The 27,466-nt window shown below is 38.9% G+C and overlaps 3 protein-coding genes across 6 annotated transcripts in view; 1 reads left to right on the top strand and 2 right to left on the bottom strand.

The window, feature by feature from the left end:
• LOC144647783 (arrestin domain-containing protein 4-like) overlaps window positions 1-1,128 on the bottom strand; it is a 62,048-nt gene extending 60,920 nt beyond the window's left edge. The window contains exon 1 of one of the 2 annotated variants that reach the window (XM_078507479.1): window positions 774-1,128. In XM_078507479.1, the coding sequence (XP_078363605.1) occupies window positions 774-996 (223 nt within the window). In that variant the 5' untranslated portion in view covers window positions 997-1,128. The remainder of the gene's footprint in view (window positions 1-773) is intronic. The other variant, XM_078507478.1, reaches the window with a different exon arrangement.
• A 160-nt stretch (window positions 1,129-1,288) lies between these two features.
• On the top strand, window positions 1,289-13,557 carry LOC144647790 (DNA repair protein XRCC4-like). 2 transcript variants are annotated; one of them, XM_078507488.1, is made up of 13 exons: window positions 1,289-1,588; window positions 3,549-3,697; window positions 4,658-4,693; window positions 4,863-4,961; window positions 5,534-5,599; window positions 6,387-6,443; window positions 6,913-6,967; window positions 7,224-7,256; window positions 7,828-7,888; window positions 8,337-8,388; window positions 9,769-9,881; window positions 10,924-11,028; window positions 12,782-13,557. In XM_078507488.1, the coding sequence occupies exons 1-13, from the start codon at window positions 1,459-1,461 to the stop codon at window positions 12,870-12,872; spliced, it is 1,047 nt and encodes a 348-aa protein (XP_078363614.1). In that variant the 5' UTR covers window positions 1,289-1,458; the 3' UTR covers window positions 12,873-13,557. The 2 variants fall into 2 exon arrangements, with proteins under 2 accessions (XP_078363614.1, XP_078363615.1); XM_078507489.1 differs by lacking the exon at window positions 1,289-1,588 and adding an exon at window positions 2,343-3,296 and having other exon boundaries at window positions 3,510-3,697.
• A 1,541-nt stretch (window positions 13,558-15,098) lies between these two features.
• Window positions 15,099-26,387, bottom strand: LOC144647771 (creatinase-like). 2 transcript variants are annotated; one of them, XM_078507457.1, is made up of 8 exons: window positions 26,305-26,387; window positions 23,937-24,054; window positions 22,959-23,157; window positions 20,792-20,889; window positions 19,269-19,575; window positions 17,865-17,979; window positions 16,468-17,306; window positions 15,099-15,471 (listed from the first exon to the last, which is right to left on the bottom strand). In XM_078507457.1, exons 2-7 carry the CDS (start codon window positions 24,042-24,044, stop codon window positions 16,856-16,858), a joined length of 1,278 nt encoding a protein of 425 aa, XP_078363583.1. In that variant the 5' UTR covers window positions 24,045-24,054; window positions 26,305-26,387; the 3' UTR covers window positions 15,099-15,471; window positions 16,468-16,855. The 2 variants fall into 2 exon arrangements, with proteins under 2 accessions (XP_078363583.1, XP_078363584.1); XM_078507458.1 differs by having other exon boundaries at window positions 15,099-15,256.
• Window positions 26,388-27,466: the final 1,079 nt, after the last annotated feature.

Here is a 27,466-nt window from a genome sequence, read left to right as displayed (position 1 = left end):
GGGGTAACGCTTATGACCAGGATTTTACAGTATTTACAATTCAGTAATGAATCGGATAGGCACGGATGACTTCCTTAGGTAAGGCAGGGGTACATTTTTAGCCTGCCTTGTCTTGACAGTTAATGTTTTGGTTTTAGTGCTCACGTTCAGATGTTTTCCTCCTAGCTTCCCAAAAAATGTGTTTTCTATTGTGGGCTGGAAGTTAAGTACACGGACTTGCACTGTCTTCGTTTACGTCAGCGTAGAGACATCTAATTGCTTATATTGATACTGAAGTCTGATATTCCGATATGACACTTCAAAATCAATGCAAATGCTACGGACATTAGAAAACGCAACTGGTCGAAACTGGCAAGAGAAACTTAAAAGGCAAAACTTTCTAGGTTTCTCACGTGCTCCAAATAACCAGGGACGGTGTAATTTTTAAGACAGTATTACCTCGCTTTGACCTCTTTACATTTTTAGATGCTTTACCGACAAATTACGGTTTATCAAACGTTTCAGTTTCTCGTCAATATAGAATTTTAATTTATGAATAACTAATTTATGTTCTTACTTCAAATGTAAAAAGCACGCAAAACATTCTTTTGCTACAAAAATAATAACCAACATCGATGCTCAAACAAGGAACTATAAATATGAGAATAAGTTCATTATTCAGCTGACCAACCTTCTTAGGTGAGCTCGAGATTTACGTCCAAAAGCAAGGTTTTAATGTTACATGATCAATACACGACTTGCGTGTACATTATTCAAAACATAATCTCTCTTACCTCTTCCTAGAAGGATTGACTGAAAAGCTAGATAAGTCTCTCTCCTCTCGTAGGTAGTTTTACCCGAACGAATCCTCACGTGGCCCAATCCATGCAGTTCAATTCGAACATTTCTCAGGTTTATTTCCTTGTCCGTGTTGAGCAACAACGCGCCTGCAATTGTTTCACCGGGCTGGAAGACTTGTCTGTTTTCTGCAAGGACGATGGCGAAGAGATTTGCCATGCTTTATCGCCGTTTCTCAAATTGTTTCTGCACTCAAAGTAACACTATAGCGATAAAACAACGCATCTAACTTCTCTGCCAGAAAAGATGGCTGCTACAAGGAACTGAATATTATTGTTGCGTGACCTTTCGAAATTGGCGCGGATTGCATGACCGACACGTCATGGTAAACAATGGTTATGAAACCGTTTATACAGGTGTATTTGGATAAATTTCAAATTAAAATTGATCACTCGGTTTATTTTTCGAAAAATTTTACTACATTTCTTCAAAAATAAAAACAAATAAAGCCAAAAAAATGTCGTGACATTTTGTAAACAGACCCAGTCTTCCCTCGGGAATTGCAATCATAATACCCAGTCTTTTTTGGAGCGCTCGTTGCACGCGCCAGCTCGCAAATCGATCGGCAGAGAATTCCATGCATTTATAAACCTTTTTTTTGTCGCTACACAATCTTATAAAATGCAGCAGTATTTCACCAGGATCGAGGCTGGGGATGTACAATATTATCTACTCACAGAGTTGTTCGATGAAGGCAAAAATGGATTCGATCTCACAGTTTGCAATGGTGAACGAGTTTGGCGCGAATCAGGTAGGGTCTATAGAAAACAGGATTGAATACACAAGCCTTGATAAAGATAAGAAGGGATAAAGTGTTTCCTAGTTAAAACTTAAGCTTAAGTTGTGTTAAGCTTAAGTTAACAGCATGTTGCTTCAACAATCTTGCAAATCAGACTTCACTAAACTTCCTCTCAGCAGTTCAAGTGACATTGAGCTCAACTGTCTGCCCATTGGCTAACAGCCTACAGTTATTCTGGAAATCAGCATAACCTTCAAATTATTCACTGATCTGCTAATCTGTAGGTTGCATGCACAATTCATGATTTCCAAGAAATTTGTCAAGTAATCAGGGGTGGTAAGTAGCATCTTGCATGCGGCGAAGTAAGATTCGCCTCTTCAATCAAGCAAGAAATTCAAAAATTGTTGGACGATAAAGATTCAAAAGAGATCAACATAAGTTGCAAAGGAAAATTTACTGTTCCCTGAATACCCCAAGGAGAAAAAAACATTCAGGAGTCGGACGACAAAAAATAAATTACACAAGTGTTGAAGATGTTTGTCGTAATTTGCTTCAAAACAATGAATAATAATTAGATTTACTTTCTACACACTAATTTACATATGCGATTTCTAAAACCGGTTTCGTCTACGACCTCGTCAGTTGTTCGCCATACAAAATTTGAATATAAACACACGTCATGTAATAACACACGAAAAGTAACTACTGTATAACAAATTTTAAGGACCTGGTGTCGAGTAGTTACTTTTCGTGTGTTATTACATGACGTGTGTTTATATTCAAATTTTGTATGGCGAACAACTGACGAGGTCGTAGACGAAACCGGTTTTAGAAATCGCATATGTAAATTAGTGTGTAGAAAGTAAATGTAAATTAGATTTTTCCAAATCAAGATGATGTTTAGTAATACTTTCTTGGCTTCGACAAGCAAAATCGCTCAGAAATAATTAGATTTGGTTTTTGTGATACCTGGAATAACCAAGGTCAGTGTTGTCAGCCGAAGCCAAAGGCTGAAGCTGATAACACTTAACACTGAGACCTTGATAATTCTGGATATTACAAAACCCTCATCCAATTATTGTTTACAATGCATGTGATCAGTGTTGGAAATTGAAGGGAAAGAAAGAGACCAAAAAATATTATAACATAGTTAGCAGAGCCGTGCAATCAAAGCTCAACTCTAGCTTCTTGAGTGCTCTTCAAACTTCCCAAGTGCTCCATAACTCGATGGTACACAGCTAAAAGCATAAACCAATTGTTTTATAACATTGCTGGTGGAATTGTGCAGCAAAACCGGTGCGAAAAACGGACAACATTATCAGAAATGATTGTTCGTAGGAAGCGAAATATTAAGCAAAATAGGACTTGGTTTTATTTCAATTTCAATTTCAAACTTCCCGCGTGCTCCATAACTCGATGGTGCCACTAAAGCATGAACCAATTGTTAAATGTTGACTTGTTTCAGAAAATATCCATAACCATCCCACAGAAGGTCAATGAAAATTATGAGGGGGTGTAGGGTCTCAAAAGCCAAATTTTTTAATGCAAAGTATTAAAGCTGATCCAAATGGAATATCCAGATCAATCTTTAAACCCTCCTGGAGGGGACATAATATTATTATCTGGAAAACACATTCCTCCAAGGCTTGATTTTTCCCTACTCATGCCCTGTCACTCAATGCTCGAAAAAATTGAGATAATTTATTCCCAGACAATCTCAGTTTTCGAATAACAAAATGTTTTGTGAAACATTTGAGAAGAAAAATAAGCGATAGGAAAATAGAACGACGTTTCGATGACGCCATGTCATCATTATATAGATCACTATATAAGCATGAACTCCGTATTATAATTTTAACTTGATAATGATGACATGGCGTCATCGAAACGTCGTTCTATTTTCCTTTTGCTTATTTTTCTTCTCAAATCTCAGTTTATTTGTTTTTTGTTTGTTTACTAAACTGTTATCTAGTTGATTCATGGACTGTTGAATCAATGGCATCAAAAACAGATATGAGTGTGGCAGAATTTGCCAGTGAGACAGGCAGAGCACTGACAGGCCAGGCAACAAGTCAAGATAATTTTGTCTACCAAGCCAAGCCACAAGGATCAAATTTACAGGTTAAAAGAAAATTAAACTGTGCCATGTTTCTGTTTTTGCTTTTATAATTTGCTGGGTTTTTTTTACAAAACAAAATTATTTATAATAAGAGTCCAAGACCCAGGGGGGTGCTCCGACTTGTAAATGACGGGGATGATCGAATGAAGGCAAAACTCAGGACCCAAAAAAATCCCTAAGTCTTCCGGCATTACCCAAAAAAATCCCTGGACCAAAAATAACCCCTAAAAAAATCCCTTGTCAAATTACCCCTAAATTGCCAGAAGAGGCGTTTGATTATTCATCCTACCATAAATACGCCAAGGCCGTGCCAAAGCACTTTAGTTTGTTTTTAATACCCTAAAGGATCCCTATTTGAATCAAGTCACCCAAAAAAATACTTGCCAAATCTTCTTACCCAAAAAAATCCCAGAATCGAAAATTTCAAACCCAAAAAAATCCTTCGATCATCCCCGTCATTTACAAGCCGGAGTACCCCCCCTGGGTCCAAGATAGTCCAAGAAAATGTTTATTGCATTAGAGTTGTGGGGGTCTTATGGCTAGAAAACTCTCTATTTATTTTAACCAGAAGTACAGTTTTTCCATCAGTACCAGGGGAGGGATAATTATACATACTTGCACTTGATAAATTAGCATCCCTTCTTAAGGAGTCCTGAATTTAAATAATATTGGTTCATGACTTGTACTTCATCAGAAACCATACTTGAATTGTAGTACAACCTCTTGAATTGTAGTACAATGTACTTGGACAAATTGAAAATTAAGCAATCAATTCATTATTAGAGATTAAAGTGTGCTGACCTTTGAATGCATAGTTCTGGTCTATACCCACTGTTTACAACAAAGATTACCATCCACTGTTCTCAATTAACATTTTAACTGATCAGTTTTTTTCCAAATGGCCTGGTTCAAGTGGTTGTACAGAACTGTAAACAGCAGTTTCCTTTTCTTTTTAATAACAGTTTTCTTGGAAGAAACACATTGGAGATGGTGTTAAGGTACAGCAAATTTCACATTTTGTGTATAAACAATCTCGCGATGTTGTCAATTTATCAGTTTAATGTTTGAAATTTGAATCTGAGATTGGTTGATTGATTGATTGATTAATTGATTGATTGATTGATTGATGAACTATCATTTTGAATGTAAATCTCTTTCTTAATTTAGTTTCAGCTAGGGTCATTGACTTTATCCAAAGTTAATGACAGTGTCATTGTGATTAAGAACATTTTTGATTTGGCAGTGGACCAAATGGCACAGCTTAAGGTAATAATGTAAGGAAGAAAATAGCATAAAATAGTATGATGATCACCCAGGAAAATAAAATAAACTAGGTAGTTTTATATATTTATTTATTATTTCACTCATATTTATTATTTCACTCAGACTGTGCACAACACACAGAATATCTCATATTTTATTTTCATAATCTGAAACAAAGGAAGGGAATAAGAAATAAATTTAAACCACAGCATTTATTATAATTATGTTATGTCATTGTCATCATCATTGTTTTCATTGTTGTCGTGTTGTTGTTGTCTCATTGTTGTCACCGTCATCGTTACCATCTACATTACCCTTATCATGACCATTATCGTCGTCCTTATTATCTTCACTGTTGTCATCATCCTTATCATCACACCATTGTCAGTTTACTCTGACCTTTGACAGTTAGTGAGGGGATCTAAGAAAAAATCTTTTTGGCACCTTTCAAAAGCTTGCACTCTAGTTTTAAATATTCAGACTAGTTTGCTGGTAGAAATTTTCACTAGCACCGCAAACCTTATATGTACACTCATCATTGTCATGGTTATAACAATGTATGTTCATGTCTTCAGCAAGAAATGTCATCTTTGAGATCTGACAATGCTAGACTTTCTTCAGAGAGAAAAGATGCTTTGAAGGTTTGCATTCTTGTAGTTAATTATTACATTGTACAATAATGTTAGCTAAATTAATGAGAGATACATACTGTACTGCTCTCAAGTATCTCCTTTACTTACAAGTACATTAATAATATTTTATGTTGTTGTGTTTGCTATATAAGTTTCATTTTAAAATGAACATGTTTGAATAAAGAACTTTTATTATGAGTATGGGTATACACCATGTACAAGATTAAATCAGCATTTTACAGGAGCCTTTGGCAGCCACTATCCGTCCATGTATGTGATCTCGACCACCCAACTCTTTAAAACATTTGAAGAGGCCAGACTACAACACCGGGAACTCCGTGCCCTACTCTTTACAATAAGTGTGTGGGTTCTTTAACGTCCTCTGCTGACCAAATAATTCGGCTACAGTTTATCGTCTTTATCCGAGAAGACTAGAGCATTTAACCATTTGCAGGTGTCATTGCAAAGGCAGCATGTTCTCCTCGATTATTTTAAGACCCTGAGTGTTGGTTCGGTTTGGCAGTCGAACCCGAGACCCCCCACACGACAGTCCAGCATTCTAACAACTGAGCTAACTAGTCGGCCGTTATTATGAAAAAGCAATTTTTTTTGTGATAATTACATTTGTAGTAGGTAGAATAGTTTTCAAAGCCCTGCAAAAACATGAAACAAATACATGTTGATTATAATCAAGTCATTTGGCAATCAGATTTATTTAACAGAATGTTGCTTGACCGTCATGTTTTGACTTTTTTGTGAATTAAAAAAATAATAATTTATATTTTTTTCTTTTCAGCTTCTTGATAAAAGTGTAACAGCCAAAGAAGAAATGGAAAAAGATTTGTTTGAGAAGGTCCCTTTTACTTTAATGGTTGTTGATGCCTGTTTATTTCCTTATTAACTTGTTTGTTTATAATAAAAAACAGAGAACTGTCCACTGATCCTGCCATATACTGCCAATAATTGTGAGAAAGATTACTGTCTAAAACTGTGCCTAATTTGGCGCTTAGATCACCTTACATTTCCCTGCCGGTTCCATAGAGGTAAAAAATCACTTTTCGCTGAGGCCATCTAGATCTCAGTGTACAAGTAAATTTTGTGTGCAATTATTGGCAAGCATCAAAGTGCTGCAATATGTACTGCAAAGGGCAATGTCTTCTGCATGCATTGCATGTTGATTGTAATGTACTCATGTGTGTGTAGTTGAATGTCATTTTATTCATTCAGTTAATAACTTGTAATGTGTATTATTTATGAATTGTTTATTTCAACTTACCCTCCAGTATGGATAAAAATCCATCATCTTTATCTTTTTGCTTCAGTTTGCTGCTGTACTCAATGACAAGAAGAGCAAGATAAGACAATTAAAGGAATTAGGTGTGTTCACTTGAAATGACGCTGTAAATGTGCACTGTACTGAAAATTAATGAATATATTGTGTTTGTGTTGCAAAAGAATAGAATATTGTGTTTATGTTGCAAAAAATGCACCACCACTACTACTACACCTGTATACACAGTACTGTCTTTCTGCTTAATTTTTAAAAATTTAATTATAATGTTGACTTGCTACTCAGTATTGCATGTGTTTATTTATTGATTTGTTCATTTATTTTATTTGTTTGTTTTTGTAGTCAATGAGGCAGCTAATGCGGAGCCTGTACGAGGTAAAAATGTCATTGATTCATTGAAACATGCACAGCTTACTGTACAGTCATGCACATGTATCAACTAGTTCCAAACTGCTAAGTATTCAACATAACGGGAAATAATTACATGTACTAACAGCGTACAAAGAAAGTCCTGTCCGATAGCCCAGGGTTTTAGTAGATTTTCCTGTCGGACTAGTGGATTTTATCCATCACTTGCCTGATTGGCGGAGGATGGAAAAGAAACATTTTGGACTTTTTTGTTGGCAGTTTAAGTAAGCGAACTAAAAAAGGCCTTCAGGCTTTACACCCTACTATCATGTTACACTATAATAGGAAACAGTTACAATCCGAGCTTCATGTTAGTTGTTTTCAACCACAACAATTATATAGGTAAAATTAATTTATCCTCATGGTGACAATTCTTGAAACTATAATAATAATTAATTAATATGATTACAATATACAATAAATGTGAGACCAGATATACAAATTATAATTAGCTAATTTTTCCCTTGTTGCTATGTTTATAAATGCTATAATTATGCTAAACTTTAGTAAACTCCTTTAAAAACCTTTGTTTTCTCAGGGAATAAAGTGCCAGACTCACCTGACCAAACCAAAACTAAGTCCAAAGAAAGAAAAAGCAGGTACACTAATTAATAAGTATTTTGTAACAATAAAATTTATAAAATGAATTTTTGTGATAACTGCATTTTAAATAATAATGGATTGATGTGTGGAGAGAAAGAACTCAGAAAAAAATTCTGAGTTCACAGATGGGACTCGAACCAACGACCTTCCGTACACTTGTCGGACGCTCTAACCACTGAGCTACTGAGAACTCTAATGGTGAGTAGTGGTCATTTGTGGGTGACACAACGACTGCATCACGCAAATCACAATAATTATGTCAATGAACTGCATTTTAGCAGGTTCAATCATTACCGTGCACCATCGTTGTCATTTTCACCATCAATGTAATCGTCATTTGACCATGTATTGTCATGAATCATTATTTTCTAACATGTTATTATTAATAATTATGAATATTTCTTTATTAGTAAGTAATCATTAATTTCTTGTGTTGTTTCCAAGACAAGAAGAGTCAGATGATGACACTGACATTGAAAAAATGGAATCAGAGGACGTAGGTTCTTCTTTGTTTGGCTTACTAATGTTACTGTTTGAGTGAATGATTGATGGAATTGTAAACAATATAATATACATTATGTACTTTAAGTAATATTATTATTTTATATATATTATTATAATATATATATAATATTAATATATTAGTTAGAGTAAATTTACTGAGTGGAAGCGTCGTGTATCCTCTGGGATCCTTCTCACAAGTGTCATCGTTGGCAAACCTTCTTTTCTACACAACTTTAATATTAATATATTATATATGATTATAATATTAATATCATAGGTGACAAATTACTCCTTAATTTTGGCGCGAAATTTTAACGTTAATTTATAATTTCACATGTGAAATTATAAAATTGCCATGGCAACGTAGTTAGCGGCAAGATGGCGTCCGGGTTAAAAGATGTTTTAAAGCTTAAACTTTGTACACTTTCGCTTGTATTTCATCTTAGCCAGCTAGCCTTGGCCATGTAATAAAATTGTGAATGATATTTCATATTTCAAAACGTCAAAACGACTTCAAGACTAAGCCAACTACATAAATGGCATCGAGCGGATTTTTGAGCGTTTTACACGGGCGCCATTTTCAGTTCATTCAAGACGAACTATGGTCATAATGTGAGAAATAAGTGACGGTTGATTCATCTTTGAAACTTTTTGTCAACAGCAAAAAGGGATCTCTCAAAGGTTTTCTTCAAAGACTAAAAAACGTGCGAACTTAAGCAAAATGTATGCCTTCAACATTTCAAAGCTCGGAGTTCGCGATGCACTATACCAGTCAAAAACCAACGATTGCAAGCGTAATTTGTCACCTATGATATTAAAATGTAATCAAATGTTATACTCGTAAAATTAGGAAATAATTTCACTTGCATTTTGTCAAAATTCTTATAATTTCCCTCGCCTAAAGGCTCGGGAAATTATTAGAATTTCGACAAAACGCGCGTGAAATTATTTCCTAATTTCACTCGTCACCATTTGATTACCCATACTAATATTACTATGATACCTATATCATACAAATTATCATATTTATGATAGTTAAAAAGACTGTAATCCAATATGGTGGATAACATAATATGTCCAATAACCCCTTTTTATCCATATGCCCCTTCTTGGCGTGCACGCACCTCCCCTTTCCTCCACCACCAATTGCTGTAGTTCTTATAGTTTTAAAGTTGTTTTCTAGCTGCCCCAGACCTGCCTGCTGGGGCAACCATGTACATGTACAACTGGAGGGTTGCCCAGTGTGTCACTTCATATTTTAGATAGGAGTATAATGTATAAAAATCAGGGCTAATATATGTAGTTCTAGTGAAGAGCATTTGCTTAAAGTTTGGAGTTAAATTGACAAACTAAATGTATTTTTTTCTTAAAGTCACCTGGTACAGACTCTATAAAAGAAAATGAACAGAAAGCCAATTCTACAGCTTTAAGTCACTCATTGTTACCAGAAGAGGAAAATGAAGAAATTAAACCTACATTCAAGAGGTGAAGTATTTACTAGCTGAGGGGAAAACATTGTTAAAGAAACCGTAGGTAGTAACTGGGAGTTATGCTTACAAGTGGGAAGCTGGGAAGAGAGGGTGAAGTACAGTACGAATGGGGAATGGAGATGTTACAATTTGAGTTTTGAAATGCGAGCATCATTTAGTGTCAATAGCAAAGGTAAATTTTAAAGTCTTTACCAGTCCCAGTAGTTAGATGAGCTAGACGGCTCGGCACTAACGCTGGTTCATACTTAACTCTAGTTTCTTTATCGTGAAATGACTATATTTGCTTCTTCCCTTGCTGGGATGCTATTCCACAGGGGAACCCAACAGATCTTTTCAGTGAATATCGGAAGACCTATTATGGCGATTTTCGGATTAAAGTGTGATAAAAATCTGGAGGATTCTTTAGCTCAAACTTTCGTGGCATGGGGAAGGTAATGTCTTTGTCTTCGGAGAGAGAAAAATCTCCTTTTGGGTACGAAAAAAAGGCCAGCTACGATTTTCGAGAAGGAAACAGCTGCTTGTAAATTCGTGTAACAATATTTCGTTCACTAAAATTTTCTGAAGTTTGAAAGTTCAGCTAGCGTATCCGAAAAGACACGCTTGTCTCAGGCTAAGGCTTAAGGCTTAAAATCGCAATTTCCTTGGGTGCCCCTGATTCCATCACGGGTTAGCCCCCCCCCCCCCCCCCTCCCCCTCCAGCAATTGGCCAGTATCCATTACTACTCCTGGGTAGAGAGAGGTACTGTGAAAGTAAAGTCTCTGGCTAAGTACAGAGATAGATTTCCACCCTGATGAAATAGCCCTTTTTCCGAGGAGATTAACGGCTGGACTGTATTGAGAAATTGGGGCCAAAGTAATGGAAATTATGGTCGCGGAAATTAACGCTCCACTTAATTAACGGCGCGGAAATTAACGTTAACAACAATTAACGCGACTTAAATTAACGCGAATTTTTGAAATTCGCGTTAATTACATGAAGCGTTAATTTCCTATAATAAGGTAATTTATTGTCTGTGATTTTCCTTGCACTGCGTTAGGCGCCGTCGACGGGATCCTAAGCCAAAGGAATCCCCAGCAGCCAAGCTTGTTTTACCCAAGGTACCCTCAGTAAAGAAGACACCCAGCAGCTCATCAGGGGAGAGGTGAGAGTAAATTTAGTTCAAAGCATGAATAAGAGCTGTGAGCACATTCAGACTTCATTTCAGCAGAAGAATAATGATAATTCAAGCTTTTATAGCACATGCTTAATGACGGGATGATCGTACGCGCTTCACAATTAAAACTTAAAAGATAAAAAATCCAACAATTAACTAATCATAATGCTAAAAAGACGCTAAGAATAAAATTGATTATAAAATATGACAAAAAGGCTAAAAAAATTACAGAAAAAAAGAATAGAAAACATGATTATTGAAATGCAGTTTAAAAAATAGGTCTTGAGCAAACATTTAAAATGGTCAATTGTAAAATCCGTCCCTATTGATGTAGGGAGTATATAATAAAACAACAACAACAAAACATGAGAAATAGAGATGTGAGGTGTGGCCGGTGATCATCCGAATCACACTGTGGTGTCGTAAACAGGAAGGTGTACATGTGTTCGGAGTTGTCAATTCTCTCTGGTTTCTGTAACAATGCAATCTCGAGCCCAGAGTCCGTCTAGTCGGTCAGCGGTATGGTATGGACTCGTGTGTACCGGCGACCCTACCGCTGACCAACCGCTGACGGACCGCGGAGCCGGGAGACACTATGGGCTCGAGATTGGTAACAATGTTAACCTGACCACCGAGGCCAACTGCTGCTGTAATCTTTGTATCGATTAGTTTACATTTTTAAATTTTATTGTCTACGTAGTTTTTAATTTTTTACAGTCTAGTTTTTAAATTTTAAATTTTATAGTTTAATTTTTGTATTTTTATTGAATAGATAATCATTAACGAGCCCCAGGCTCATTGGTGACATGTGTTTAAATAAAGTGCTACTACTACTACTATTAAGCGACTGCGAATATTGCTTCCCCACCCCCCGGGCCTCGATGGGATACAAGTATAATTGCAGTATAGGTTAACGCCTCCACTAGCCGTTCTCATCATATTCCAGATTGCCTTAGCCTTGCCACTCAAATCTTCAAATCTCAGTGCTACATGTAAGTTTAAACTGCAGACTTCAGGGCCCATTTGTTCAAAGGGTGGAAAACGGTATCCACCGGATAAATCGCTATCCAGTGACGATAACTGTCATAAAAAACCTTCTTCGCTGCCCAACGGATAGTGATTTATCGAATAGATAGCGTTATCCACCCTTTGAACAACTGGGGCCAGACCATTGTAACTGCAGACTGTTTCCCCACTTTTGTTGTCTAACAACACAGTGGATTGGTGAACGGCAAACAGTTGACAGTACTCTGCATTTTACACTGCCTGCCTAAGAACACAACGCAAAACAATGGCCGGACTAGAACCCCTTGCATTAAAGCTGATTTCCAGTCCGTACTGCGCAGACTCGGGGTTTGTTTTCGTTTTTGTTTTGAATTCGTTGAAATGTTACACTTCGGTGACAGCATACATGGAGTTTTTTAGTCCGCCATTACGGTTCGTTTCGTTCAAGGATTCCCGATGAGCTGAAACGTTGGTTTCAAATAGCGCCAAGGTTCTTCTACTCGTTATTATTTGTTCTGCAAGGATATCTGGCGTTCATAATGAAGGAAAAGGTAAGTTTGTCACGGAAGTTTTAGTTTTGCTAGTAAACATTCCTTCGTGTGAGGCTCACATAAACATTGCAGCCGAGATTGCGCAGTACGGACTGGAATTTATCTTTAAAGCATTGCTATAGTTTAAAATTGCAACAATTTCAGTTTCATGCTTTTCGTTTTCTTTTTTTTTTTTCTTCTTCCAGTTCAACTTCATCTCGACCTCGCCTCCGTCAAAGAGGCTCGGACAAGACTCTACCGGATGCTGATGATTTAATGGCCGAGATGGAGATGTGAAAATTTTAAACCCTGCATTTATCACGTGACTTGTGAAATGTGCCTCGTTTTGACACAGGATATAGTGGCTAGAAACGAACACTTTTTTTATTGGACCGCTGGATAGTCCCACTTGTGGCTCATGGACAAACTTAAACTTAGAGTCAACTTGTATTATGCGTCTACTTAACCAAAAAAAAAAAAAAAACAAATTATGGAGTAATTTGATTCGGGCAAAATAATACGGGCAAGGGAAGAAAGATCATAGAGATGAGAACAATATCACGACACACGCGTAATTCGCGCGTGTCACAAGACGAAATTAACCTGCGTGTCCATTTATAGCGAGTGACCAATCATACTTGACTGTTTATCATAAGGACACAAGACAAACATTTTTCACTTCTATTTTTAGGTCCCAGAAGTAGGTGTCCACTTTTAAAACATCGTTTGCGTGATCTTGTTATATCACCTGTGTTAATTATAATAGGCTGAAGGCAGATGTAGCACCTTGGCCAGCGCGTACCCAAGATCCTCAGTTACCCTGGCTAAAGTCTTGTTGGTGTCTTTATTGCAGTAACATGCTCAAGCTGGGAAAGTTCAAAGTCAATATAAATGTGCATTTATAGTTGTAGATATAGGCAGAAATAATTCATGAAGTCAATAGGTCTGCTGTAAGATTCATTTTTATTAAAAAAAATATGTATATATTCAACTACTCTTATTTACTAGTTATGCAACGCTTTCGAGTGGTATACTTAACAATTATTCCACGAGCGCGCGTGGGATATGAGATGGTTGCAGAAACCCTTATGGGTTTCTGATGGTAGATAGCCAACGAGGAGTGTAGCGCCGAGTGGGCTATAATGATCTCATATCCAACAAGCGTGAGTGGAATAATTGTTTTATTAAAAAACGCCCAAAGAATTGCAATATTTGAGCTCCCCAGCTGTTTTCGTTGACGCGTTTTGGCTACCATATTTGTGGTCAATGGTATATGAGCTTATATGCCATTGCCTGTTAACCAATCAAAACGCAAGAATTGCAATATTTAATTGCTAGTTTTTTAATAAATATATGTTATTTGCCGGCTGGGAGGTCCGTATAGTGAAAAACTGTGACCGAGGTCTGAAAATGCTGCCCGAGGCCGCAGGCCGAGGGCAGCATTTTCAAGGCCGAGGTCACAGTTTTTCACTATACGGACTGACCCTAAGCCGGTAAATAACTTATTTATTTTTTTCCTACCTCTAATGTGTTTGATTAAAAAAACCTACAAAGATTTTCTTGCAAAATGTGTTTGTATTATCCGCGCGCATCCTAGTGAGTCTACGGCAAGAGTGAAGAATGATTCGTTTGCTATATTCACTGCTATATTAAAGAGCTTACTGCCAAACAAATTAAATTCGCTAAAATGAACAGTACTCAAGGAGAAGTTCATCAGAAGCAAGAAAAAAGCATCTGAAATAATAAAAAGCACAATGTAGAACCAAAACAGAGTATAAAAAATCAGCGAGTTGCGAAACACTTTGAACTCCATTTCGGCCTGTGAGTTCTTTCAGTTAATTAAACTTACTTTTCGGACTGGAAAGCACTTACACGGCAACACATATTTTCCAGCTATTTACATTTGTATTTAACGAGTCAAAAACCTCTGTGTTTATTCCCACAGTATTCTGTTTTGATAAAAAGTTTGCGAAAGTGAAACTGAATGAAGCTGAAATGTGAAGTTTGGTCGCCTACACACGGCACAATATTGCGAGAATTAATTTGACCGTTATTAAAAAAGCCTCTCATTTTCTTGAATGGCGATAAGCAGTATCCGTTTTTGGAGAAAAGTAGCAGAAAAGCAAGGTGTTTGAACGGATAAATCGAGTCTGTATACCCGCCGACTTGCGGTTAACCGCAATGGCGTGAAAATCAGTGCGAATGCACAAACATCGATCGACAAACCACGATCATAAAACTATAACTTCATTTTGTCAATAAAGATCATGAATACTCGCCTTTTGCAGAACTTCAAGGCCTTTAATTCCACTGCTAATTTTCCCATACAAATTTAACAACGGTTGGTGAGCAACAACATCGATTTTGGAGAGCAAAACTGTCATGGACTAGTTCGTCTCGCCGCGAAATTAAACTCACGAAAGCGTTACCGTGGCCCGTGGAAGCGGGCAGAGATAGGAGAATCTTGCCCGCGCTAAGAACCAATCAGATTGCAGGATTCGTTACCGTGCCCTCTTGGAAAAAAATAATATGGAATATCCCACGAGTCACTTGTATTTTCTATGGCATGGTATAAATCTAGTTAATACATGTTAAGATATCTTCTCGGTTTGTTCCTGCGACAGTTTTATCTTAGTTTAGTACAGTTAAAGTTCTATTTTGATCATTTTTCTTCCTGTCCGCTTCTAAAACTACCAATTTTCAACAACCTAAGACAATTTGTCTGTAGGAATATTCCACCACCGCTAAAACATGCGACAACAACACGCCCGCAAGGAAAAAATGTTGCATGTTGTCTGTATACGTAAGACTGATTATGAGAAGTCCCACGTTTTGAAATATGAACTAACTAATTGCATTTGAAGTCGAACTCAAGTTCGCCCATAACTTGCGTTGACTGTTGTTTTACTTAAGAAATAGAAAACATGTTCCGTGTTTCTATCGAGTTATAGAAACACGAGTGGAAGTTTGGGAGAACGAGAAATGCTGTGGGAACACGAGTCGATAGACGAGTGTTTCCACAGCTTTTTCGAGTTCTCCCAAACTTTCACGAGTGTTTCTATAACTCGATAGAAACACGGAAAACATGTTTTCTATTTCTTTTAGAAAACAGCACAAAGAAAATAACGCACATCAAAGTAATATTTAGCGCTTTATTTAACATCAAAACGTAGATTCTCTTCACCTCGCGGTTTTACGTCATGAACATAATCAACCATTCATAGTAAGGAAGTCGATGAACAGAAATAAATCAACTGCTTGAAGGCTAAAATTCACCGTCAGGTTTTGTGCCAAACAAACAAAGAAAACAGGCCCCCAAAATTAACGTAATTATGAGAAATAACTAAGCCGATGCGATGGTTTAACTGAAGTCAAGCACTGGAAGGAGTCAAGAATTATGGTTTTATTTCGCTTCATCGACCGGTTTGACGACCGACGCTGCCGATCGAGCGACTCGAACCTTGGAGTGGAAAGTGCATTATTTTTCTGTGAAAAGAAGTTTGACTCGGCATTCTGGACGAATATCTTGTCCTGTTGAGCAACTGTGAATAGTTCTGAAGTGCTGCAAAGCCTAGAATGGTGTGAAGTTGCGCCAATTCATATACTTCTTTGAAAGGTCAGCCGCTTCGATAATTTCTTTAACAGACTATTTTTGAATGTGTAGCAGGCTCGGTAAACATCTTACTCGCTTGTTTTCAAGTGTGCAATATTTGTTTAGTCTTAACCTGGTTTTTGTCAGCTATGACATTAAAATTTGGCACAATTCTTAGTTGTTGTTTTTGCATTGCTTATTTCAGCGCCGTGAATATTGATTGCCGTATCTACGACAACTGTCTGTGTCTCCATCGAGTTATAGAAACACAATTTTTAACCAATCAGCGCACGTATTTACTTTGTGCTATTTAAAGTTTTACAGTACAGTGGCTATTCTCGTCCCCATGGCCCTTTACGCTTCTCTTAGCTCACACGGGGCCTTGGCACGAGAAACGAAGGGCAAAGGATTTCCAGTCCAAGATTCTGGGACTTCCGACTTCATGTATATGCAGTCGTAGTACCGGTGTGGGAGAGTCCTGGCGTTTTTGACTTCCTTTCAAGATTTCTTTGTTTTCAAACAGCCAATAAAAAAAACCGAATTAATTCAATAATCCTATGTCTATAATCCTATCGTTTCTCATACCAAAGGCCCACCAGCTGAGATAAACGAAATCAGGAGGGGGAGAAAGTACAGTGGCCAAAAATCAGGAACGTCAAAACTGCATTTTATTCTAATCTCGGTGGTGTCAGTTCTTTACGATGTTCTGATCAGGGCCAATGGGGAATGAAGCTGTTGTATTCTCTACCCCAGTCTCCGTAATAATCAGCGTGTCGTGCTCCCTGTACCCGCCAGCTCCGGGATGTCCCTCAGGAACAACAATCATTGGTTCCATAGTAATCACCATTCCAGGCTCCAACACGGTATCTACGTGCTCCAGGAACTCTAGACCCCAGTCTCTCCCGTAGTAGTGAGAGAGAACGCCTGTGGAGTGACCATACCCGATGACGCGGTACTGCAGAATGTCGTGTTCCATGTAAATTTCGTTGAGTTCCTGCGCAACATTACCGCACCGCACACCTGGCTTGACCAGTTCCAGGCCCTTGCGGTGGACCTTGTTGTTGATTTCCCACAATTCCATGTGACGGTCTGAAGGCACGTGGTCGAAGAAGAGCGTGCGCTCTATGACCGAGTAATTGCTGTTGGTAAAAAAAGAAAAACGCAAATGAAAGAGGATTGCAAACTTCGGCAAATGGTGTAGTTATATAGCTAGAAATACTTCCCTAACAACGTGCGCTCTTATTGGCTAATTTGAGGTCACATGACATCCAACGATAAAAACTGTTTTCCTCCAAAAGACTAGCTCTGAGTGGGCAACATTGTGAAATCTATGACGGCAGAGGTTAACATTACAATGTTACCCAGGAATGTTGACGGACGAGCGCCATTTTTCTAAGTCTTCGTCGTGCTATAACAAAACACTTAATGACTGATCCCTCGGGAAACCAGTTGATTTTGTTTCCCTCGAGTCTCAATGTTTTAGCTGTTTCCCTCGGGAACAGTCATTAAGTGTATGTTATCAAATTGTGAACGAAAAGTCTAAAATGCGTTAAGTTTGAATTCGTGGGTCAAGTCCCTACGACTAGATTTCTTGACAAAAAAATGAATATTTCACGTGTAGCGACTTATCCCTCGGATTTGTTAGTCGCGGGGACTTGCCCCTTCGTCTGCTCCGACCTTGAAGTTCTTGAACCTACCCTGCTATCATAGGAAAACAATTCAGACTCAAAATATCTCCTTTTTGCACCCGCCGACTTGTGGGAAAGTTGTGTGCTCCGTCTGTGTTGATTCCTGACTGCAGCCAAGACCAGGCTATAAAAAGAGACGAAAAAATCGTTACAAGTTTTATTCAGAAGAGCACAAAAACATAACCAAACGTAAGAAGCGAAGACCTGCCGTTGTTATGGGGGGGGGGGGGGGGAGAAGTGGGCTTCAGGAGGGGGAAGAGTGAGCTAAGACATAAATGGGGGTCACGATTACATGGAATTTGTATTGAGGAAATCTACAGTTGTCCTGCCCTCGATCGGTACTACTGGGAAAGCATCTGGCAAGTGGATATTGGAGCAGGACGATGGCTTATTAGCGCAAGGGCTTAAGGGACGGACCATTATTTTTTTGGAGGGGGGAGGGGATGAAAAATATTGAAAAAAATTGTTTGCAGGGCCTGGAAAGACAAAATAAATTGTTTGCAAACACGACATGTATAACAAAAAATAGTAAGAATTTCGAAAAAAAATGTTTGCAGAGATGCATAAACTAAAAAAAAAGTTTGCAGAGGAAAATGTTTCATCCCCCCCCCCCCCCCCCTCCAAGAAAATAATGGTCCGTCCCTAACTTCCATTTTGGTAACGAATACTGCTACTCTCCCTGAATTTTAATCCATCACTGAACCGTCGCCCTAACCAGAATTTGTAGGGTCGCCTTGCTAATCAATTAACCAGTACCCAGTTTTCTACTCGTGACTGAAGATATGCTCTGTAAAATTGCGTTGTTTTCTTGATGTGAAACTCACAACGCAAGTCGCGATGGCAAAGCCTAACCTGGAAATCTCAATCTGCAGTCCGACGTCCTGATATGTGGAAGGTTGGGAGAACGAGAAATGCCGTTGGAACACGATCCGATAGGTAAGTGTTTCCAAAGCTTTTTCGAGTTCTCCCAAACTTTCATGAGTGTTTCTATGACTCGATAGAAACACGAAAACATTGTTTTCTATTTCTTTTAAAAAACACCGTTGTGATTGGTTGATGCCTGTTATCTATTAGAAGACGTCAAAATGTGGTAAGAACATCAGTGACCCACTCGCGTAGCGGCTCGTGGTCCGCTTTTTAGTTCTTACCACATTTTGACGTCATCTGTGATCTATAACTGAACAGACGCACGGCAAAATGGAATCTATTTGTTTTATACAATAACACTTCAGTGTAAGCAATGCCGCTATCGGTGAGCTAAAGTTGTTTTCGTTTCATCATAAAGTTTTCCGTAGCCACGGATCACTGCTAAACTGATTTAATAAACAAAATAATGGCAACTTACAACATCAACTAAAAAACTAGTAACCTTTATTACAAGAAAAACATGTATATATAATGAATATTACTCACTGTCTCTGATATCGATGTGTGGGAAATTTGCAGCTATTTCCCGTACCATGGTGTTAGTTGAAGCAAGAGTTACCTCGTATTCTGGGACACCCTCGTGAAGGGCCTTTATCCCCGCATACGCCCCAAGCTCTGCTATTCGGGACCCCTGACGAACAATTTCAATTTCTTCCGGGGACTTAACTCGACGTATGAGCATAGCCGGTTCCGTCACGTCCACAAACTTGGCCTGTGGTAAAGCTTCTGAGAAACTCTTGAGTTGTCCTCCCATTTCTGGGAATTCGAAGCCCACTGTCTTCGCGGATTGTAACTGAAGATTGAGAAAGATCTCGGGTCAGTAACAATTGCTGATTTTGAATCGCTGCGTTTCGAAGCATTTGAAAGGTGAATTATCATTATCTGTATGCATTGATCGCGTGGGAGGCGCGGTGGCCTAATGGTTAGCGCACTCGACTCCGAGTCAAACGGCCCAGTTCACCACTGGCCGGGGCTCTAAGTTGTGTTCTGGGACAAGACTCTTTACTATCACAGTGCCTCTCTCCACCCAGGTGTATAAATGGGTACCGTTGAATTTACTGCTAGGGGTAACCCTGCGATGAAACCGGGATAAGCTCCGGCTGTATGGGCCACTTGGCTCGGACACAGACTTTTTTAATGCATTGATGGCTGAAGCGCATTTCTGATATATAACTGACCAAGACACGGGCATGGCTTGAGTTTTCAAGTTACCGTACTTGATAGGCTAAATAATCAAATAACCTCGAGTACACAAGCATGATGACACACATTCGGGTTAGGGACAACTATTTAAAATGAAACGTAAGCATGTTGTAGGATTGCTTTCAAACAGACGGATGTAAAACGAACACAAGTATTATCAGAAGCCTCCAAATCTGATATACACTCTTTTTTATAAGAACGCATAAAATGTGGCTGAGCCTGAGGATGTTCTTATTTTAGCCCATACGTTTTCTTAAACTTTTATGCAAATCTCAGCCCAACGTTCTTATAAAAATGGTTCTTATAAAAAAAGAGTGTAATCAAACCTCGTATCGTAGACTACGAGCAGTCTCCTTTTCCTAGCCTGCGACACGACACACAAATGCGAATCGATGATTCAGAACAAAACCAAACTGCTCGCTGAATGTTACACAACCCCCCCCCCCCCCCCCCCGCGACCGAGAATTGCCAAGTCAGCAAATTGAGAAAACTAGGGACAGCAACCCAAATCTGACCAAATCTAGCGCAACAGACGCATAGCTACTAGGAAGTTATGTTGAAAAGAAAATCTCAGTCTTTTGACAGTTAAAAACAGCTCTGGGGAGTATCCATGTTGCTACTTACTGGATGGGATGCCAGTCCATCACCTGTCCCTAAGCCCTACCCCCTACCCCCGAACGATTTATCAGATTTGGCCCTTAGCAATTCATCAGTACACACTTACATTTTAGGGTAGAGAGAGACGCTGTGAAAGTGCAGCGACCTCCATTTACAGTAGAAACATATACAAAGCGATTATATATCACCTGCTGTTGAAGAGCTTGATAGAAATTATCTTTGTTCCAGTTGGTGTAACTAATGTTGTCACAAGTTGTACGTCTCCATGGATACCCATAATCAACAGCTATAAAGGCAAGACCTGTTATTAAGCTTACAACAATTTAGAATGAATGACAATGGTTCTTGTATAGCGCATTTACAAAGCTCAATGTGCTTCACACTAAGAGTTACGGGACGAGATCAGCATATCAGGCGCCTTTTGCAGCCGCTATCTGTCCATGTATATGATCTCATCTCACCACCTAACCCATGGCCACGGATGCATGTGTATAGGCCAGACCACAACACCGAGAACTCCGTGCTCTGCTCTTTGCGATTAGTGTGTGGGTTCTTTCACGTCCCCATGCTGATGATGCTTCTCGTCCTTATCCGAGAAGACTAGAATATCTAACCATTTGAAGATGTCATTGCACGCCGGGCCCGAGCAGAGCGCTTGAAGCGGCACTCTCGGAAAAACTTTTTGCTGTTTTATCCGATTAAGCTCAAATTTGGCACAATGATAGAACTTTTTATCCCAAACAATCGTATGATTTTTGTTTTGAATTTAACGGTTTTTTGCGGGAAAATGACGTCACAGTGCTAAAGGCAAATTTTTATTCCCTTGTAATGGCACAAAAAGTACACGATTCTGAAAGAAGACGTTAAGATAAAGTGAAATGCGAAAGAATTATTCCAAAATCTTAATCCGCCTTGAAGGTATAAAGATTTGAATTTTGTAATTGTTCTAAAAATAGTAACAAAATGGCGGGAAATTCAAATTTTCAAACTCTATATCTTCAAGACGGATTGAGCTTTTTCAATAATTTTTTCGCATTTCACTTTATCTCAGCACTGTGAGATCTCCTTCAGCACTGTGACGTCATTTTCCCGCCAAAAACCGTTAAATTCAAAAAACAAAAATCATACTATTGTTTGGAATAAAAAGTTCTATCATTGTGCCAAATTTGAGCTCAATCGGATAAAACAGCAAAAAGTTTTTCCGTGAGTGCCGCTTCAAGCACTCTGCTGGCCCGGCGTGTTGCGAACGCAGCACGTTCTCCTCAGTTATTTTAAGACCCTGAGTGTTGGTCTGGTCTGGGAGTCAAACCCAAGACCTCCCGCACGACCATCGGGCGCTCTACTAACTGAGGTAAACGGTCGGCGGTTAAAATTTAGGAACTGTGACGTCTGCGTACTAGAAGCGCAGTCAATTCGTTGCAGCCTGACTGGAAGAAACATGCAAGTTAATTCATGCAATCGATAAAATGGAATCAGGTTCCTTATTCTATAGTCTGACAAATAACTAAGCTATTGGCCTGCAGCTGTTGAGCCGTTTTCAATTCCCGATTCCCTCTATAGCGCGCGCCTGCAGGGAATCACGGTAGTTGTATTTATCAAAACATGCGCGAGACTCAGCAACGATGCACATTGCTGAGTCTCGCGCATGGTCTGATGAATACAACTTCCATGATTCCCTGCAGGCGCGCGCTATCGAGGGAATCGGGTATTGAATTTTAAAGTTGAACCGGTGTTTTACGCTATGTAATTGGTTTAAAAACTCGCGCCACCTTTTCGACCAATCAGATGTAAAATCACCACCAATCACGACTTGGTCACGTGTGTTTCTCCCCTTTGGCGCCGGTCTCATAATTTGCTTCCTGTTCTTATTGTTGCTTACGTTCAGGCGTACGTTAGTCGTGATTGATCACTGAAATTGCTTTAGTTTTCGTTTTAAAACCACTCTGTCTGTAAAACCATTGAATTAAGGTTGGGGATAGACAGCTAAGCCTTTCTGTGACCTAAGGCGAACTACAAAGCGGTGCCTGGGTACGTTCAAAAAATGTTAACTGGGTCATGAATGCTGTTGTTGTTGTTGGTGTTTTTTGTTTTTGTTTTGTTTTTTGTTTTGCCATTCCGAGGTGTATAAGGCTCTCTTTAGCTACATTAAAACAGAGGGTGGTCTGCCTGTGATTGAAGCTGTAGTTGGCAAGATTTCCATATCACCTCATACTTTACTGAAGCCAGGCGTAACATTTACCATCTTACTTTTATCACACATATCGAGTTTTTTCGATTCATGCCAACTCTTTCACTCCACGCCCCTTTCTCTGATCATGCACGTTACCCTAGGGGCGACGATTGACGGGTACTTACATGGAGTAATGGTTATGGCCTTTTCATCAGTAACAATCATGGCATAATCACGTCCCATTGAGCAGTACAGAAAATCACTGAAATAGTAAATGTTGTGATATGATGTAAACACGCATGCGTCAATGCCATCCTTCTCCATGTGATCGCGGATTCGGTTCAGACGCCGATCCATTTCTTTGGACGAAAACAGTTGCTTACACTAAAAAAGAGAAGTAAAAAAGAAGATAGATTAGAAAAATCAAAAATTTTATTCAGTCGCCATTGGCATCAGTTGCTGTTAACGTCTTTACGACACTGACTAGTCCCCAGGCGTCTCTCCTTGTTAAAATTACTGCGCAGTGCGCGCAGAGTTGTGGGCCTGTTGCATTAGGACAACTCCGCGTTTCTCCGCTTAACCCTCAAGACCCGCCCTCCCCGTTCTCCGCCTTTTTCCGACAAAATACAACAGCAACTAAGGACGAAGCGGGTTGCAAGTTTATCGGCACAAAAATTATATTTACTGATAATAAAAAGGGGGTAAATAGGGGTACGAAACTCCGCCAATCTGTGCTATTTTTTGGCCAATTCCGTCAATTCTCCACTATTTTTTTTTCAAATCCGAATCCGCATTACTTGAAAACTGTCTGTGGTATTGTTTCACTGCGACGGCCGGTAGATGCTGTTTTTTATGCCATTTTTTTAAGAAGTTTCGTTTCATTGCCTGCTTTTGCGACAATTCCGCCAACCCACGAAGACCAACCAAAGTCATCCGAACTTTGTTTAGTATCCACGCACAGAATCTGTTTAGAATCCGCGTTAAAATTCCCCGCTAATCCGCGATCCTATCCTCCCACCCTCCTCCTCGATAAATACTTAGGAATGACAAAAGATGGTACTGGCAATTATCTAAAAAGATAAACAAATTAGCCGGTGACAGTTTTTTTTTATACCAAACGGTCTGTAAGTAGACATGTTAGAACTACATAAAAACAGCTTTACCTTCTCGCCATTGTGTAGTTTGAGTGTTCGCGGGAAATAGTCGTGCTTCGCGCGCCAAAAACCCGGCACTGTTAATTTGTTCAATTTGCGCAGAAGTGATGCTCTCATTCTCGTCAATCTGCAATGCAATCAAATAAAATAGTTAATTGGCATTCGAACTTTATGATCTTTTAATAAATTAATTAAATGTGGATAAAATGATTTTTAAACTAAGCCTCTTGCCAGTCGTTCGTTTGGCGCGTCACGCAATCTTTTTTCCCCAAGGAAAGATTGCGTGACGAGCCATAACAACGTGTGCGTAGAAGGTTATTCCGAAATCTGATTGGTCGCGAAATGTATTTTCGATTTTTATCGGCTTTGGAAACACGGTTGAAATATATATCATATATATCTTTCGTGTTTTTTCCTTTATTTTTTTTTAGTTTTGCAAAAGCCCCGACAGTCGGTGTAGTTACTTAGCAGTAAAATTACTGGTAACCAAATTTAGTTCTCAGTATCGACGTGAAGAAAACAAAAACTAAAATTTAATTTTACTCAAATTTCTAAAACTCTCATTTTAACAATAGAACTATCATTACCGTAATTTACTGATTTACCTTAATCGTGTTCATTATGGTTATTTGTAATTTTCGCTGCAATAGTTTTTTTTAGTCTGATGCAAGAATTAATCAACCGTAAGAAGTATAAATGAAGAGAGAATGTAAGTACTAATGTATAGAGTATGTTTTTTTGAATTTGATTTATCCCGAGAAGAGAAATAAACTGCTTTAGTGTTGGAAATCAGTACAGTGTGATATATTTTAACTCGGAAAATGACAAGGCCATTTCCGGGTTCCGATGAGCGCTAGCAGGGCGAATTCACTCCTTCCGGCTCATGTTCACTTTGATTTCGCAGTGTATCGATTGAGTTCCAGTGTGAGAAGGGGAGCTTGCAGAGGGGAGCCTGCGAACACGGACGGTACTTCGGCGGCGTGAAACATCAGACGGATATCCCTCCGTGTTTCTCGCGGGCTATGCAAAAGTCTGTCTCGAACAGTACTTTATACCATGCCATAGAAAATACAGCCAATCAGAATTCAGAAAAGCCGTTGTATATTCGACGGTATTCAACTCAACATTCCCATCGTGCGCTGCGATCTTATTCTCGACGAAATTTAGTAAGCGTATTTTCTATGGCATGGTATAAAATAGTTACACAACACTTTCTCGTGGTATACTATGGAATATCCCACTCGTCACTTGTATTTTCTTGGTATACACACTCGCCTAAAGGCTCGTGTGTATACCGAAAAAATACAAGTGACTCGTGGGATATTCCATAGTATACCACTCGAAAGCGTTGCATAACTAGTATATATGCCGGATTGGTTACAGGTGGGGCCCAAGGGGGTAAGATGGGAACTGGAATTTGGGCAAATTTTTACTGGGAAAATGGAATTTGGGCCACTGGGACTGGAATTACAAACAAATAAACAAAAGAACTGGGACTAAGATTTGGAAAACTAAACAATAGGCTGGGAAATATGATTTGGGCAAAATTTGGGCTGGGAAATGGGATTTTATACCCCCCCCCCCCCCCATCCATCCCCCTTCCGGACCTTCTTACAGCGTTACGGTCGCAATATATTATACCGAAGCACAATGCCTCGTATGTAATGTCTATCGTTTCCTCTTTGCTGTTTTGTCTAGGAAAGATCGCAGTTGCTCTATTGTTGTTCGCGGGTACCACCTACAAAAATGGCAAGATTGGTCGTTAGGTCAGTCAGAACGTCTGGTCTAAATCCTCAGTAGCTCGACTCAGTGGACTGCACCGTTGTGACTGTCGTCACGCAATGATCATCCCCCAAATGAGCGCAAAATACGTGTGCGTTTTAATACGAGCCAGAAATATTGCAAACATTCGAATTTTTAAAAGGCGATTCGAGGTCACAACAGCAATTTTTTGTTCTGATTATAACACAATGTTATCGTGACCTATATTATTCTCGATTATTCAGTTCCACTAGAGGTAAATTAACTTCAGATTGCACCGCTCTAAAACACCAATTGTACCGCTGTTAGCTGTTTACATCACAACCAATGCGTTGTGTATAATGCATTATGGGGAACGTTTTACTCGGACCACAAAATAACTCACAAATCACAACAAATCACTTTTCCTTAGGCATTACTCGACGAAGTTTTAGTTTTCAAGGTCTTAATCAAAGGGTCTTTGTTTTCGAGGTATTCATAACATTAAACCTGACCCTGCTTTTCAATTCACCAACTGTTCATGAACAGCTTGTAACGATTCTACATACCACCTGTAGCAAAATGGACTTAATCCCACTAATTAAATTTTGGACTAAAATGTAAATCCACACTGTACCTGATTTTGTTTTTTCGGCAAGGTGAAGAAATGAGTTCGACTAAAATTAGTAGACAGTGCTGCGTGACGGTATTTGACAAAGCAAGCAGATATGCAGATATTTGAGATATGCACCAGTGAATACAAGCATAAATTTGTGAACATTGCATAAATTAAACAGATACCTTTACAAAGCCGAGATGTGCAGGTTATTCAGGTTATACCCAAATCGCGCGGGGTACGATAGTAGTAATCGATAGTAATCGGCGCAACAAAAATAACAAATCTGCAAAGTTTAATCACTGACTTCATTATCTTCATTGTCTTTATTACAACGAGTAAGTTCAAACAGGAAATAATATATGTTTCAGAAATGCTTTAAGCAACCTCGTACCCAGGGCCTCTCTCCTTTTCCTCCCTTGTCGTCGAGGAGAGAGACCCTGGTTGACCCTGGTCACGTGTCACCCAAAATCTGGGTGGCAAAAAAATACCGCCGCGGGGGTGGGTCTTTCAACCAATTTTGTCAAGATGAACAAAAATTACTCTCCAGGGTATTGAAGGGACATGCAAGATTTTGGTTTAAAATGGCGGCTGATAGTCCAAGTGTGTTTTTCTTCTAGCCAGTTGTCTTCTGAAAGCGCTGTGTTCTTCTGGATACGACGTCAATATTACCTTAAAAGTGAAACAGCCTTTTCCCGGACCTTTTTGGTTCTAAAATTGAAATTGATGTCGTTGCGCCGGATCGGGTTCTACTCACATGGTAATTAAAAACTTTTTTTACAATAAGCTCCTTCTCTCTTGCCGTTTGCACAGTTCAAACAACTTTTGTCGTACACTTATTCATCTCTACGAGTTATTCAGAGTAAAAGGAGGCTTGATGAAGACGAGGAAAGGCAGGTAATTGTTTGAAAATACAGTAGAACCCCGGTAACTCGAACTCTGAAGGGAAACGAAAAACCGTTCGAGTTAGCGGGGTTTCGAGTTATCGGGGTCAGTTGAATAATTAATTTGCCAAGTTAATAATTGATAGTTAACTGATTTTTCAGCACCTCAGTATACAGTACAGTGCAAATTAAACTTATCTCGTCAAAAACTCAAACACGATCATAAATTCTTATGATAAGAGTGGAAAAAAGCTGTCAAATACGTGGTCTATGCGTTGCTCTAATCAATGGGCATCCGT

This window comes from Oculina patagonica, chromosome 4 (assembly GCF_052425735.1).
Source record: "Oculina patagonica isolate OP01 chromosome 4, crgOcupat, whole genome shotgun sequence".
Taxonomy (NCBI): Eukaryota; Metazoa; Cnidaria; class Anthozoa; order Scleractinia; family Oculinidae; genus Oculina; species Oculina patagonica.
Note: the sequence above shows the minus strand (reverse complement) of the source record. Positions and strands in the feature narration are given on the sequence as shown.